The sequence below is a fragment of the Eleginops maclovinus genome, chromosome 13 (genome assembly GCF_036324505.1).
Source record: "Eleginops maclovinus isolate JMC-PN-2008 ecotype Puerto Natales chromosome 13, JC_Emac_rtc_rv5, whole genome shotgun sequence".
Taxonomy (NCBI): Eukaryota; Metazoa; Chordata; class Actinopteri; order Perciformes; family Eleginopidae; genus Eleginops; species Eleginops maclovinus.
In genome coordinates this window covers 15,948,338-15,964,028 of record NC_086361.1, presented here as the reverse complement: position 1 = coordinate 15,964,028, position 15,691 = coordinate 15,948,338, and the positions used below count along the sequence as shown (strand labels likewise).

The 15,691-nt window shown below is 41.2% G+C and overlaps 1 protein-coding gene across 2 annotated transcripts in view; it reads right to left on the bottom strand.

Moving 5' to 3' along the window:
* ctnnal1 (catenin (cadherin-associated protein), alpha-like 1) overlaps positions 1-15,691 on the bottom strand; it is a 46,604-nt gene that overhangs the window by 15,484 nt on the left and 15,429 nt on the right. For both annotated transcript variants that reach the window (XM_063899165.1, XM_063899166.1), the window contains exons 2-6: positions 7,157-7,346; positions 3,009-3,196; positions 2,020-2,139; positions 634-723; positions 207-377 (exon numbers count right to left, since the gene is read on the bottom strand). In XM_063899165.1, the coding sequence (XP_063755235.1) occupies positions 207-377; positions 634-723; positions 2,020-2,139; positions 3,009-3,196; positions 7,157-7,346 (759 nt within the window). The remainder of the gene's footprint in view (positions 1-206; positions 378-633; positions 724-2,019; positions 2,140-3,008; positions 3,197-7,156; positions 7,347-15,691) is intronic.

Genomic DNA, 15,691 nt, shown 5'->3' with positions numbered 1-15,691 from the left:
ACACATCAACCCTCACACAGGGCCACAACTATAGTATACTTCTTTAAAACCATGATATTTCTTATCATTGATATTGATGTTTCTGGCATTTTTAAACTTGTTTTTTAAACAGCTTAAAAGAAGAAAAGAAAACATAGCATTAAGCCACATGGAGAATCATTTTTAAGTTCACTAATAGCTCTACTGAATCTAATTCCTGATTCTACCTTGAAGTCCTTGATGCCGTTATAGATGCTGGCAGGGAGGATCCTGTTCTCCCCACAGCTCCGTGCCTCGGTCACTATCTCGATGACCTGCTCCAGGGCACAGCGCATCCGGTGGAACACGGTGTCCTTGTTGATCCGTGCCGACTCGCAATCTGGGTGCCTCAGGCAAGTCTTGGGAAGGAATTTGATGTGAAATATCAAAAGATCGTTCCCTCTCTTGCTCTTTTGAACTTCTACCATTTTCATGCCTTACAACCACCATTATTCACTCTCTATTTGTTTTTTTAATGATTACTTGACTTTGAGTATTAGCATTGATGACAACATTTGAGAAGCCTTGAAATGAAATAAACTTGAGAAGGCCATAAAGCTTTTAAGCTGGACATAATCCATAACCCTTGCCCAGAGGTACAGTGTTGGTGTTTACCTTGGAGGCTGTGAGGAGCATCATGGTGCATTTCTCCAGCACAGCTCGGGCCGCTGCCATCCGTGCTTTCTTCTTCTCATCCTTTAAGTCCTACAGCACACACACACACACACACACACAGCAGATGGTAATGGGTGGCTTTTTTTTAGTTGCAACTTCTAAGACCTCTTTGGGTGTCCGAGGGATATGAAGCATCAAAAGCATTTCTTTCATGCTGGTATGAAGGGACACACAAATGTGACATATATTCCTCTTCAAGTTTACACACAGATGAAGCCTCCCCAGTTAATTATCTCCTAATAAATAGAGACACTTCCAGAATGGGAAAGAAGATGTGTGTGTGACCTGCCTCCCTCCATGTATCCCAATCAGAAATATAGACAGCTCGAATTAGGTATTTGGGGATTTGGAAAAGGCAGCTGAATCAACTGCTCTCCCATTACTGTGCCATAGATTGAAAAGATGCTGTGATTATCTGTCATTATTTTTGCCTCAGTGCTCATCTGGTTTCAATAGACGAAGATGGTGGATTTTCTAAAGGGCTGTGTGCTTGTGCATGTAGAAAAGTGCATGAGTGGGAGTGAATATGAGAAAAAAGACAAAGAAAACCAGGTGGCAAATGAGTAAAGGGAGCTGTGTTGGGTTGGGGAGAGACATGATGTGTGTTTCAAAACATGTGCCCTGAACAAATTCAAAAAGACGGATGGTCGATCCTCTCCCCCTGTCTAGATATCGCAGATGGTGCATTTTACATCAGCTTCTGCAGGCAAAGCGCTTTAGCTGCAGAGGCTCAATGTATGCATCAAAGAAGGATTAGCAGTCTTTGACAGAACAGACATAGAAACCCTTAGTTGGACTGTTTTCCTAAAACTTTAAGCAAAAGTTTTGCTTTGCATAATTACAACTATTCCCAAAGCTGATTTGCAGAGAGAATGCAGCTCTGAAAGCATAGGTCAGTTTATATCAATAATGAATTATGATGCAAACAGTGTTTGGGCAGTATGAGTCATAACTGACCTGCACATTTCCCTTTTATGAATTGAGACATGGATAAGGAAAACAACTAAAGATAAAACAAATGTTTTGATAAAAAGCTTTGTTACTTCATTGTTTTTATAAGAGTAAATATTTGATGCCTGAAATATTGATTTTCTTGTGAGTTGTCTGCTCATTTATGGTGTAAGTGCAGTCAAGTCAAAACCACTGTACATCTACATGAGTGAGCAAAAGTGGAATTGAAGAAATAAAAATCACCCCATGTTCAAAACCTAGACCATATCCTTATGTAAGACCACTACATTTCATTTATTGAAAATAACATTATAGTTTGCTGACGATGTTGACGCTTTAAACTAAAGATAGTTGGCTGCTTCACTTGCTACTCACGTTCTGTCTGTCTCCAGTGAGGTGGGCAAACTCCACCATCTCGTTGCCAAACTGGCTGAAAATCTGTACAAATTCCTGGAAGGTGCTGACTCTTTCCAGATGGTCGAGGGTAACAAGGACCTAAGGAATGAAAGATCAGAGTAGTAAGGTGAAAGCCCCCTTATGGTTGTGTTCTTGAAGACTTTGCACACTGTAACAACCTATTTCTGTAAACGCAAGATATCAGCCGGAGGGGCAAAAACAACCCTGAAGGCTTTCCACAAGAACAGGACTAACAGTAATTGGACTGTCATATATATCAATATTTTATATTTTGGTATATTGCATTTTCCTAACTCTTCAGTGATCTCCTAAAAAATAAACAGCAGATTAAGTAGCTCCTAACCCGCAATTCACCTAATGGCATGTAGATGCTATTTTAGCAGCAGAGGGGTAGCTGGCAGCGCTAACGCAGCATCTTTTATCCCCACCAGACAAAGAGGACGAAGAGATGTAATTGTGTTTGCCGGTAATGGAGGACAGGGGGCTGTCGACTGTCTGTCCAAACGAGGCTAACCAGTCATGATAAGGCCCTGTTTCCATTCTTGGCTCAGCCTAGTCTGGATAAGTGCATAGCCAGGTACGATGGAGGGAGAAAGTCTCTTGCTCTGCGTGTTTTTATGTGATCACTAAATGTGCTGTTCCCTCCAATTACCACCAGAGTACTCTTTCAGAGAGCCAGTGCTTATCTATTAGGAAATAAAAGGATCCAGGATGGTATTTGCTTAGGTGCCTGAGTGTGTATTAAGGCATAGGTAACATTGTGTGTGTGTGTGTGTGTGTGTGTGTGTGTGTGTGTGTGTGTGTGTGTGTGTGTGTGTGTGTGTGTGTGTGTGTGTGTGTGTGTGTGTGTGTGTGTGTGTGTGTGTGTGTGTGTGTGCAAGAGACTTAGCAACAGAGCTCATCTATATCATTCAAAGGAGCTGACATCTCACATTTGCATTTCTCACCTTGTTGCGTGATGTGATTATCTGCTTGATGACGATGCGGTCAGCCAGGACCAGGACTTTAGTGACTGAAGAAAGGAGTAAGCGTGCAGCCTTCACCATCCCTGTCCTATCATTGAACACTGTGACACCTCCTTCTGACTGTGGTGGCATGGTTGATCCCGCGTCTGTCAGCTGGGCTATGGCATCACCTAAAAGAGAGGAGAGAAGGGTAGTGTTTGGTTTAGCAACAAAGGTAGACTGATAAACTGGCCAGGGTGATACAGTATATTGCCTTTTCTGTATAAAACTTCCGGCATGGAAATCACAAAGAGCAAACATAACTTCAAACTTCAGCTCAAATATATTTTTAACTCTAAATGGACATACATTGAAGATTTTCTTAGGCGTGTTCTTGTTTTGATTACATTGAGTTTGACAGTTCATGAGACTTTTGGTTGGACTGAGAGCTTCTGTCTGTCAAATGATTCAGGAAAAGTCCAGTTGAGGGGACCGACTCAGAACATGCCAGAGGGTTTACGTATCCCATCTGGCCTGAGAGCGCCCAGGGATTCCCTCTGAAGAGCTAGAGGATGTGGCGACTAGCCAGAAAGACGTTTAGGCTTAACTTTGCTTTGCCTGCTGCCACTGAGATCTGGACCCTGACAGAGGCAGAATATGAAAAGGATGGGTGGTCAACTGATAATTTCCTAAAAGCCCTCAGTCAGACAACACAGCGGCATGATGTCCTTCCAATCTGCCACTCTTCACCTCAGGGAGAACATTTCGTCCTAGGCAAGATGAAACACAACGGTACTATATTCAGCACAATGTTATGACAGCTATGCAAGCCTGACCGAACACTAATGGCATGATTTCTGTGTGACATGACACAACTAAGATCCTCAAATACATTTGGCCAATTCATACATAGACCAAACATGGAAATGCAAAATATTCGTTCTGCGACCGACTTCCCATTTTCTCTCTTGATAAACTTCTCTTCTTAGCCCCAAAGGGGGAAGTATAAAGAGTTTTTAAGATGAAATCCCATAACCAAATAGTCCCTAACAAGAAGAAAATGTCCAGAGTTCAGGGAGAAGGGGGAGGAGAGGAGAAATCTCTCAGAAAAAGAGAGCTCAGAAAAGAGGGGGAAGGGTATATAGCTAGGTCTCCATCGGGTCATACAGCGTGGCTGTCTTTTCAGTTTGGCTGTTTTTTTTAAAGAAAGCAGCACTGACAAACTGATTGCATCCGACAGGCTCCTTTTTCGGTGCCAGCTCCTCTAACCAGTTAAAACATCTAGGCCTGGCTTGCAGAGGATGCTCAACCCCCATGACACTAGCAGGGTGGAAGAGGGAGCCAACTTTCCTCTCTAAATATCTGAATGTGAATGGTTTGGAGTGGAGGATGGATTTTCATGAGCTTAAATGTAAAACAGAGACCTTTCACACTGGTACCATACGGTAGTTATCATATGTACCGGAGACCTGAGTAGCTCTCTAGAAGCATCTGTTCCCTTTAAAAAACATCTTGTTCCTACATGGGAAATCATGCTTCAGGTGTAATGAATTCTCTTTCTTTCTGTTTGACACAATGATAGATATTCATCAGTGAAAACTTAAAAGGCTGATCCTGGATGTGTTGGAGCTGCGCTTGTAGGCAGCAAATCTTGCATGTCTCAATTGATGGTAATGTACAGTATGTCTGCATGTGAGTTGATTGCATTAAAACGTCATTAAGATCTTCATAACCCTTCAGGATTATTTTGTTGATTCATTAACGTTTCATCTAGTCCTATCAACAGGTGAACTTTTTGATTTGTCAAATACTTTGGTTTAAAACCTTGAAACCTTGAAAACGTAATTCCTTCAAAACGAATATCATTAGCCTTAGCTGTAGTCGTTTATTGCTACTTAGCCAAAACTAGCATGCTGACAATGCTAAACTAAGATGGTGATGGTGAACAGTATCTCTGCTACACATAAGCAAAATAGTTTAGCTCAAAGTACTTCTGTTTTTTTCGGTATCAATTATACATCTTTTCTTTAGTTAAAGCTAAGCAAGGTAAATACTTGATGAGTTTAGAAAGTGCTTAGAAGTGATTTTATTCCCATGTTTTACCAATGTACTGCTTGCACCTGTAGTCCAGTATTAAACACACTGATATACTGTATGAGCTATGATTTGAATATCTTGATATCTTGAATCTTTCTGAGGGAGAAAGATTAAGTGAGACAGCAGTTTGTGAATGTGAGAATGACACTGAGAGACTGAGTGAAAGAGACAGAGACAGAGATCCAACACAGATTGCCTTCACTGACCTGCCTCATTGGATCTGCTCACTGCTCTGATGACGGGCGGCATCTAATTAAAGAGTGCTTTCAGTCTGCCTTTATTTCATTCATTATAGCGCACAATGCTGAATCCTGCCTGATTAAACTCTCCCTGCGGCTAGGTATTAGAGAATGTCAATCCTTCACTAACTAGCCCTTCTCTCGCCTGGATACTAAAAGCCTCAAAAAAGTATTTCTTTTTAATCTCTGAAAAATGTCTCTATTATTTTGTTTAAATGGTCAGAGAGACAACAAGTTTGGGTTTCTTTTTAATCAGGAAACTCTGTAAGGAGTGCAAGGCAAAACTGTGAAAACGCCTTCCTAAGAAGAAAGTGACAACTCGAATAAATTAGTCGCAGCGGGTACACACATCCAAACAATTGCAAAAGCACACACACATAGGGTTCTCTAGGCCTCACCTAGACGCACACATTCACACACACATTTTCTCATCAGTCTTCTCTCCCCCTCCCAGCAGCGATTCTTTGTCAGAGTTTAAGCGTCTTTACAAATCAACGCTGTGTGAGGATTAAATGCTCTGCTATACAAGCTGGTTCCCCCAACATAAACCTATTATCACAATGTTGTGTCTAATTTCTTATCCAGAGTGGTTTGGTTTCCGATGTGCCCTGCAGAAGGCTAAATGAGGTCCTTGTTTTGCCTGATAAAAACTAAGTTTCCAGATATAAAGAACTGTTTCAAAAGCAAATCTAAAACTATCTAAACAAGGAATTATAAGAAACTTAGACAGACACAATGATACAGGGTTGAAGTGTGTCTTTTGGGTAGAATTTTAACCGTAAAAGTTTGTAGGAGAGTGCAGAAACACTGACAGAAACACATTTCTGACAAAACCATCACCTCTTCTCTCTCGAGTTCAATAAAAGCTGACAGTCCCATAAGAACGATCCACACATTCTTGTTCTTTCACACTGGTTGTCACTGTTTCCACCCCTCCCACAACCCTCTGAAGCTTTTTGTCTCTCTCAGTAGTTTACTGTTTTGCACTTGAAATATCAATCCATGGATCCTCTGACAGCACATATAGGGCAGACCTGAGGCAGACCTCACCCGGGATAGCTCGGCAGTCTATCGCCTAACCTGCATCTTTTAGGATTGGAAGGAAACTGCAAAAAATCAGCTGTGGGGAGAAAGCTACACACAGACAGGCCCATGCAGCAGATTTAAACCCTGGGAAAGAAATGAGGGGTCCTGACCTCAGGTGGAGAAAAGTCTTCTATGCAACTCCGAAGAAATCTATAAGGCAGTGAACATCGGGAAAACTTTCAATCTTGCAGCCTGACGCATAAGGTTTCTAAAATTGTTTTTGAAGAACTTAATATGCAATGCTTCTTTCTACACAGTGCCCTTGGGTGAAGAAGCCCTTTTTGCAGCCTTTACCTTCAACCTAATAACAACAACGTCTTTAGAAGACTCTGGAGGTCCTCTGGTCTAATAGTGTCTGTCAGCCACGCTGTCCAGACACATTGAAACTTGCTTAAATTTGATAACACTTTGAAGCCTCAAGCTGCTGCCTGATGCTGTCACTTTATCTTAACAAATAAACACTGATAAGTCGTATTCACTGACCAGCTAGAGCAACATTAATGGACATTCTGAACACCCTAAAGCCATGGCAATGTATGAGACAGAAAGACGCAGTGTTTACTACGAACAAGCCTTTAGAATTTCAGTTGAGAAACACAGGTTTGTGAACAGAAAATAAGTGCCGTTTCTATCTCACCCTAAGAGAAACACTAGACGATGTATTGAATTTAAGTGCAGTGATTCAATCGAATGTTAGGTACACAAAATGATTCAGCCAAAGAAACCCACCTGCCCTGCGAGCCTCGAAGCAGGCTTGCCCCATCTCATCCTTCAGCTCTTGGTTCTCTGAGGCAATGGCCTCTCCTACGGCAACAAAACGTCCAACAGCCACACTCACTGCCTGGCCCACCCTGTGTATGGCTGCTAGGGTGCGCTCTGACTTGTTCGGCTTGTCTTTGTGGTTGATCAGAGTTGTGATCTATGTGGAGAAAGAAAAAGAAGAAATGACAACATTATTTATGTAGGAAGACACATACTGTACTTTCAAGAAGCCTGTTATTTAAGCCTTACATAGGTACTTATAGGTACGTTATATTTTACTTCTTCAACTAATCCATCTCGAAGCCTGGAGGAAGTTAAATAAATACACTAGTTGAATGGCTGCCTCTGTAGAATCATTCATTCTTAAAATATGCCGAGATAAGAACGAAACAATATCTTTGATAAGGGAGCATGTTAAGTCTGGAGAGATTGCACTCCATCTGCTTATCAGGAGAGAGGAGTTTCCAGCATCCACAGCTACAAGGAGAGATAACGTTTTGGAAGAGGGTACGTGGATAACCTGCGATGCGTGTCAGAAAGGGGAGTAAGCATGTCAACAGCATCCTATCTTCAAATCCTCTTATACAACGTTTTATAACATTTCCAAAATGAGAGGCAACAAACGCAGCAGATGGGACACGCACGCAATCCTTCTGTGACTTACACAGGACAGTCCACCACCAAATACACAAAATACAAACACATTAAACTCAGGTGGGGCCTCTTAGTGATAATTGAGGGTATGAATTATGAATCGGAACAGCAAATTATCATAAATTATTCATTGATTGCTTTCACTCGCTCCAGCTGTTATCATTGTGGGTGTCAGTGTGTGTGTATGTGTGTCAAACCATTTGGGTCAGGGAGTGGTGGGTGGGGATTTTAATTGGTCCACAGCTGCAGGTGGTCAAAGTGGGGAGTCTTTTGCAGAAAAGCCTTTGTGGGCTACAGAACACATGCTGGTTCTGTTGCGCTCAGATGGCTGTTTGAACACGTTGCATTCTGACCAGGATTTTTTTTGTAACAAAAGTGAATGAAATGCTTTGAAATGTGTTCAGATATATTTGACAGTGTATAACACAATAACCCTGGGAGGAAGATTAAAGGATTGTTGTGGGTCAGCATCTGGCAGGTAACACACACACACACGCACACAAAACTGTGCGCAATCATGACATCGAAGACTTTGTCATCCGGGCTCCTAGTTTTGCTATAAAATGAAGCTAGATAGAGTGATAGCCTATTGAGTTCTTGATTACTTTTTGTACCACATTCAGCCCAACAATACATGCAACAACCAAAGGAGGTATGTCTGGTATTTTTAACTGCTGTACCAACATTTTTAAAATCCCCAAAACCCTGAACAGGATCATAAAGCACTTCATTTGGTCCATCACTCTTCACTTTATCATCTGTCTTCTTTATCTTGGTGTTAGAGCCTTCCTTCCTTAGGAGCCACTGTTTTTCACTGAGTCACCCGAACAGAGCAGGACACTCCGGAGAAAACACAGACACCAGCTGGATTGATGCAGCCTAAAATAAGGGCCCCTGTGACACATGATTCAGAGCTTTGTCATAAAATAGATTCTCATTCAACGTCATGTGGCATTTATGTTACACAAGATACATTTCTGTGACGTAGAGATGATTCAAGGAACTGTTTATAGATTTTGTGGAAGACTCTGTGTCCTTTTGCACAAATGCAAGTGCGTATGCATGGTATTTTTATGTGTGCAGGGCCATGCACATCTAAATGCAGAGAAGGGCATGGTTGTTTTTCCCAGATGAGTTACAAGCAAACGGTGACACTCATGAACACTGAGGCTGGCACTGATCCAGTAACCAGTGTTAAAGGACGGTGAGAGCATGAGTGAGGAACTTAAGTTTGTGCATGTGTGGAGGTAAACAAAGAGCAGCACCTGAGGCTCGAAGAGGGAGCACAGGTGGAGACAAGAAAAAGAAAACCTGAGTACAAATCTCCCTGCGCTTCTTCTACACTGCAGCAGATGAGCCGAGGTTGAAGTGAGATATACAAGTTTAACGCATTGTGTCCGTAAAAGACAAACAGAGTGAAAAGGTCTTTGTGAATTACAAAGATAGGCAGGGAGAGAGAGCGGAGAGCAACCACCACTTTGGATTTCCTCCATGTACTAGGTGGGTACATTTTCTGGGCTGTGCAAACAGGAACAGAGCAGGGTGGGGAGAACATAATATTGATACAGTGCCATAGCAGCAGAGAGGCCATTGTGTGTGTGTGTGTGTGTATTTGTATCAGAGGAACTTCTGTCATTTTCCACAGACATAGAAAGGTGAACAGTCATTCTAGATGTGTTAAAGAATCACCAGAAAAACAAAGAAAATCAAATTTTAAGTAAAAAGGTGGTTTTCTCATTAGTGCTGGGTATCGAGTGAAACCTTTGGATACTGTCGTAAACAATATTACATAGGACCAGACAATAAATGCCAACTTTCAGCAACTATAGTTCATATTTTGAAACTCTATGGACTCACGCTGGTTGAAAACAGCTTCACTCCTCACAGACACCTGTTGAATCATTAAAGCTGCCTTCAGACCAAATTATGGGAGTTTACTGTATATTTCACTGTAGCCTATCAATTAAAAAACCTCTCCTCTCAATTCATTCTTCATCTCTGTGTTTCACACACACCCTCACTCTACCATGCTGCTGTGCTTTGCTGCACTCCAGCAGTGTTTGAATGCCAATGAGCTCTACCAACCAGGCAGCATCCGGCCCAAAGCTTCCAAAACTCCACTGAGGATTTGCAGGATCTGAAATCTGTTGCACATAAGAAGAAGTGTTGCTTTAGATGCAAAGTCAGACCTTGGTCAGATTTGTTTATTGAGAGAGAGCCTTTCACCTCTTTGTTATCCATAATTAGGAAGACAATTACAAGGGCAATAAAAACAAAATCACCAGCTTACTCTGAGTAACACAATACACCAACAGAGGCCAATCATTTGGTGAGCAGGAAATCTAGACCAACACCTCAAGGACACAGGGAGGGACTATAAATCAGAGGGTAACAAAAGCTGGAAACATTTGTGGCTGCCTCCCATGGCTACTGAATGAGCTCCATTGAATGGTCAAGCTGGGAGAAAGTTTGCTGTTATCCGAGTCATTCCTTCACTCGGCCTGGCTTTTTTTGCGTTCTGATTCATGGATAATGCAATAGTATAAATGGCAGTGCTTATGGAAGAAAAATCTGGTTTACTCAAAACAGATCAATTTAAAGCCTCTTTCCCCGAGGCAAATGTGTGACATTTTTGGCATTTAAAAACAGCAACAAATCTCTGTGAGTGTGAAAAAGCTCTTCCTGGAGGCCAGACGTGGCTTCTATTATCACTCATTGTTGCCATTGATCAAAATAGCTGCTTTAATGGCAAGTGTTATATTAGCATGTATATTTGTTGAAAAGTATATCTGATTCCTCTAAGCTTTTCTTGGCCTGTGGTCAAGAGATGCTAACTCAAACTGACATTGTAATCCAGAGCAAAAACATGAAATGAAAAGTTAAGATTGAAAACCTAGAAAATAAACCTTGCATCACATTCAGCCATTAGCAGGCAAACTCAATAGGATTTCCACATGTGGGGGTGTGAATCAAAGAGGAAACATTATCCATCGGTCTAAAGTGACAGCACAGTTACACAATTTTTGTAAAGCTGTGAGGGTGTGGGCTGTGCACACAAGTATTTACTTTACTGCAGTACTGCTCTATATACAGTAACCTATGTGCGCTGCATAATGTGTATGGACAGGAAGTAATTGGACAGTAGCTTGTGTGAAGAGAAGGAGACAAGGAGGAGAAAAACAAAGATGGAGGGTTTGGTCATGTTTGTGTTCTGATCAGATAAAACTGTCTGGAACATTATAGTTTTAGGTTCCCCTGTTCGTCCTTGTTTATGTGAAACATAATTTCTCCATTTGGGCTAACTTTGGAAGCTTTCTATTTCAGTACACTTCAGATTGTTGTTCAAATTACACAAACTCTACAGCTATGGACACTTTGTTAAAGTAAACAGGAAAAAGAATACTTCCAGGTCTCATTTCAGCACATTACAGCACAAAGGGATCATTGTCGCAGGGAGTGCTTCACCTAAAAGGACAAGGACAGGGTTTGTGTTTTCCATGTTGATAACGCCTGGAGGTTTTCACAGTTTTTGTTTTTGTCTTTCACAGCATCAGCTCTTAAAAAAGCTGGGGGGGTTTTAGGCAAGGAGAGACGTGGCTGGCTTCACTGGGGACGCCAAGAGAAGAAAAAAAACATAAGAGAAAATGATGAAAGTTGTACTGAACATGCACTTTAATGGGTTAGCAAATTCCTTCCAAATTGGCTGTGAGCAGACGGGAGTTCAACGCTGCTCCACAGCCAGACTGGTGAAGCGATACAGGGAGATGAAAAGAGAGACAAGAGAGCTAGGAGGAGAGTGCATACAGATATATAAGGAGGGGGAGCAAGAGAATAAAGAGTAGGACATGTCACATATCACACTTTATTATTACTTTTTCCTTCCTCACTTTATCTGACACTATTCTTCTCTCTTTTTCAATTCCTTTCCTTCTGACTTTCTCTTAACACATTTATCTCTCCTAAGTTTTCTGTGTGCAGTACTGTAAAGGAGAAAAGTTTGTCTCTAGAGCGTGATTGCTGCAGTCCAGTGTGATACGGTACAGCAGCAGCTCGTGATTTTTAAAGCTCTATCCTTTGGGGTATACTGTGAAAACATGTGCACAGAACAGCAGAAATACAAGAACTGCAGCACCGTCTAATTATTACACTGCAAAAACGTATTAATCAGAAAACCTACCCTTTTGTTCCCCAATGAAATAAGATCACTTCTATAGGCCTAATTTCAAGCACACAATGCACACAGTGTGACAATCATTTGACAAATTTGTCCAAACTAGAATGCCAAGTTTCTGGACACCAAGCTGTACAGCAGTTGGTCATTACTTAACAAAAACATTAAAGCAACATACCAGGCTAGTAGCCAAATTACACCCATATTCTACAACAATGAGTCATGGCCTCAGCTAGAAAAATGTAAGCTGCACTTTTTTAATGCTCTTTCAGCTCCCTATGGACACTGGTTAGAGTTACAGAGAGCTACTGGGAGCATAATGCAACTTATTTTGGTGTACGTTAATAAATTAGAAACCATAAAGCAGCAATTTAATCAAGTCTAGAAGCCGAACTGAACCTTATCCATATCCTGACAGATCATGCAATTTTAGGAATAAGATTTCATATGACAGGGTAATTTTCAATGGGTACTACCATACACACACCACAAGCCTGGCCACTTTTAGGAGTAAGTAAAAGTTAAATCTTCATACAGATTCTGAAAACCTATAGGCATTGATACCATGCCAAAATCATGTTTGCATTTGGGAGGAATAACAGAAACAAGCAGAAACTCAATCATTCAGGTGTTAAAGAAATTAAAGAACCTAATGCATCTGTATTTATTTTTTGTCTATACATAAGACAGATCATTCTAAATGAGGGGCTCTACTGCGGCCCCTTATCCAGTGGGAGTGGCCTATAGGCCTGACATTATGAGGGTGCATCCAAGTACTAAAACCCACTTTCGCTATCTATCTCCTCACCCTGCATAGCCACAAACACACATCTAGCTGAAGCACCTCCATGGAGATTACAATAGAGAGTGCAGTGATTTGGCAGTAGTAGCTGCAGCCCTTTAGGATAATTGAACACAGATGGGTTTACCCCGCAAGACAGATAATTCCAAAGAAAAGATAGTCAAATTGCTGCATGCCTATACAACGGCAAGATGACGGGGGATAATACCAGCTGATTGCCAAAGAGAGGGGTGGAGGGGGGAGAAAGGTGCAGCACATTGGGAGGTGATGGATGTGGGAAAACCGCAGAGGCCAACAGAGGGGCAAGCTGACAGCCATGTAGTATAACCAACAAACAGATTATCATTCCTGTGTACTTATGCCCCCCTAGGACAAGCATGTCTTTATGTAAGACTTTCATTAGGTTACTAGAGTTTTTAAATTGCAGTTGCATGAGAAAACCCAGATATAATTTTCAGATTTCTCTTTTTTGCATCATTATCATTAGTTGTATATATCAGTATTTGATGACAGAAAAATGTTGCATTGAGTAAATCGAATAATATAGTTGTAGATCTATTCATTCATTTATTTCGCTGTTGTGTTCACAACTCATTTCTGAAAACTATTGCTGCTATAAAACACATTTAACAATACAACTATATGGCCTCAATAGGTTATGATATTGAATTTCAGCCAATGGCAATGAATTATTCACATTTTTAAATGCTATTTAGAGGAGAGGAATTGTTGTAGCTTTATGCCTTAGGTTATTTTCAGTATGGCATTACCCATTGTTAAGAACTCTTCATAATGATCAGTAACAGTTTTGGTTATGTTTTATTTTCATTGTCATGTTTCAATGTTCTAAGTTTTTCACAGCTGGCAATCATGTTATGGGTTAAGCCAGTTTTCACTTTGTTTGACCAAAGTCTGGGCAGTGGATAGACTATGTAAACATGGTGGGGAGGAAAGCGGGGGACATGTGACAAAGGTCACTGATCAGCCGGCGAGCATGTGACATGAAACCTCAGCCCACTCACGCATGACACGCAGCCAACGAGACAGACAAGCAGACGGACACTAATGGAGGTAGACACAGAGAAGTGGGGGTGTACTGAAGTCAGCAGATACAGAAAAAAAGGACTGAAGGACAGTGACAAAAACCTGAACAGCACGAGTTGAATTGGGTTGTATATTTTTCCGATTTTGGCCCATTGGAGTTGTATGAGGGACAGGCACTGACTCAAGCTTTGGCTCAGCAATCAGAGCTGACATTTGAATATGTGGACAGGCAGATTGAATCCACAGCAAACATCAGCAAAAAGGTTATCACAGATTCATAATAACTAGGTGTATCCCAGTGTGTGTAACCTACTACTCAAGAGGGACAATGACTGACATTAAAGTATCACGATTCTATTGAGTCTGAATGACACATAGTGGGTCTGTTGTGGATGCACTTGTGAGGCTTTTTATTCAAAAACGAAAGAAACAGACATAATCAATATCAACAAAAGATAGTAAATTTGAACTTTTTTGTTTCTCAGAAAGTACCTGATCAAACAATATGTAAATGACACAGGATTAAGAATTTGTCCGGGCACATTCCTGCCTACTATTATTAATAAGTAATTAAGTATTAATCTCTAGTGCTGGTGCATGTAATTCACATTTCTGGCCTCAGTAGACCTGACTGCAGATTGCAAATAGTGTAAACACATACATTGAAGTGTTATCTTTGTCTGTATGGAAAAAGTCAAAAGGACTCGATGTACAGGCAAGTTGAAATACGTCCTTATTCTCTATTTGAACACTCCTAAAGGCATCGCGGTCTAACTACTAAGCTCTTAAAAAACATTACGCCAACTAAGTACTAAAGGCAATGTATTATGTATGGAGCAATTTAACTGAACTCGGTTTTCCATCTACATTATTTAGTAAATAAAACAGCGTGTGCGTGTTGAAATATTATAATGAAAACAAGTTTTTAGCTGGAAATGATGCCACTGATCTCAACGAAGCAAGCTCTTGGAGTGTTGCCTGTAAGGTTGGGCTCTCACAAATGGAAAGATAGTACATGTGATGCATGCTAAAACAGGTACCTTGCTACCTCTGACCATTGAGGTATGCCAAGGCTCATGATGCCTGCATAGTTTCATAGCATAGCTCTAGAGTAGAGACAGCCAATGAAACATCGACACACACACAGCTTGCATTCAGCAGAGCACAATACCTCTTTTCATTCCTTCTTGCAAACGTAATTCTCTGGATAGTAAGTGGGAGGGAGGGAGAGAGCGACGGAGACAGACAAAGAGAAAGTCAGGGAGAGGTCAAGCAAGGAGAGGAGAGATGAGCCCTGAACACAACGTGGGTCAAACTCCCTCTGGCTGCCTCAATGTTCACCTGGCCCTTCTCCGGTGTACCTGGGGATAATGTGAGGGTTAGTATCAGATACAGAGCAGCCCGAGGCGGTGGCTCACCTGGGATCTGAGACCTACATGCACCGAGCTTTTTATACGGTAACTTCTCTGTGCCACAACCATTTACTCTACTCAGGAAACTCACTGACTGGTGCATGTTAAATATTATTTCTTTTTTTTGGCAGTCACGACTAGAACATTTTTGATACTTGTGTCAATAGGGTTCTCAAACAAGAGTACCGTAGTCAGGGGGAATATAAGCATGCTTCCTCTATGTTTGGTCATATTTACTGTACACACATGATATCCCTCTCAATCCTCTCATTCAAAAACTCTTGACAAGAAAGTAAATACGAGTTAAAATGTTGAACTGTTCATGTAACATAAGCAACCATAAGGGAACTCAAGCTAGGTCAAATTTCAAGACAGAGTCCAAAATTAGCAGTGGTTAAAAGTAAATATCAAATTGAAAG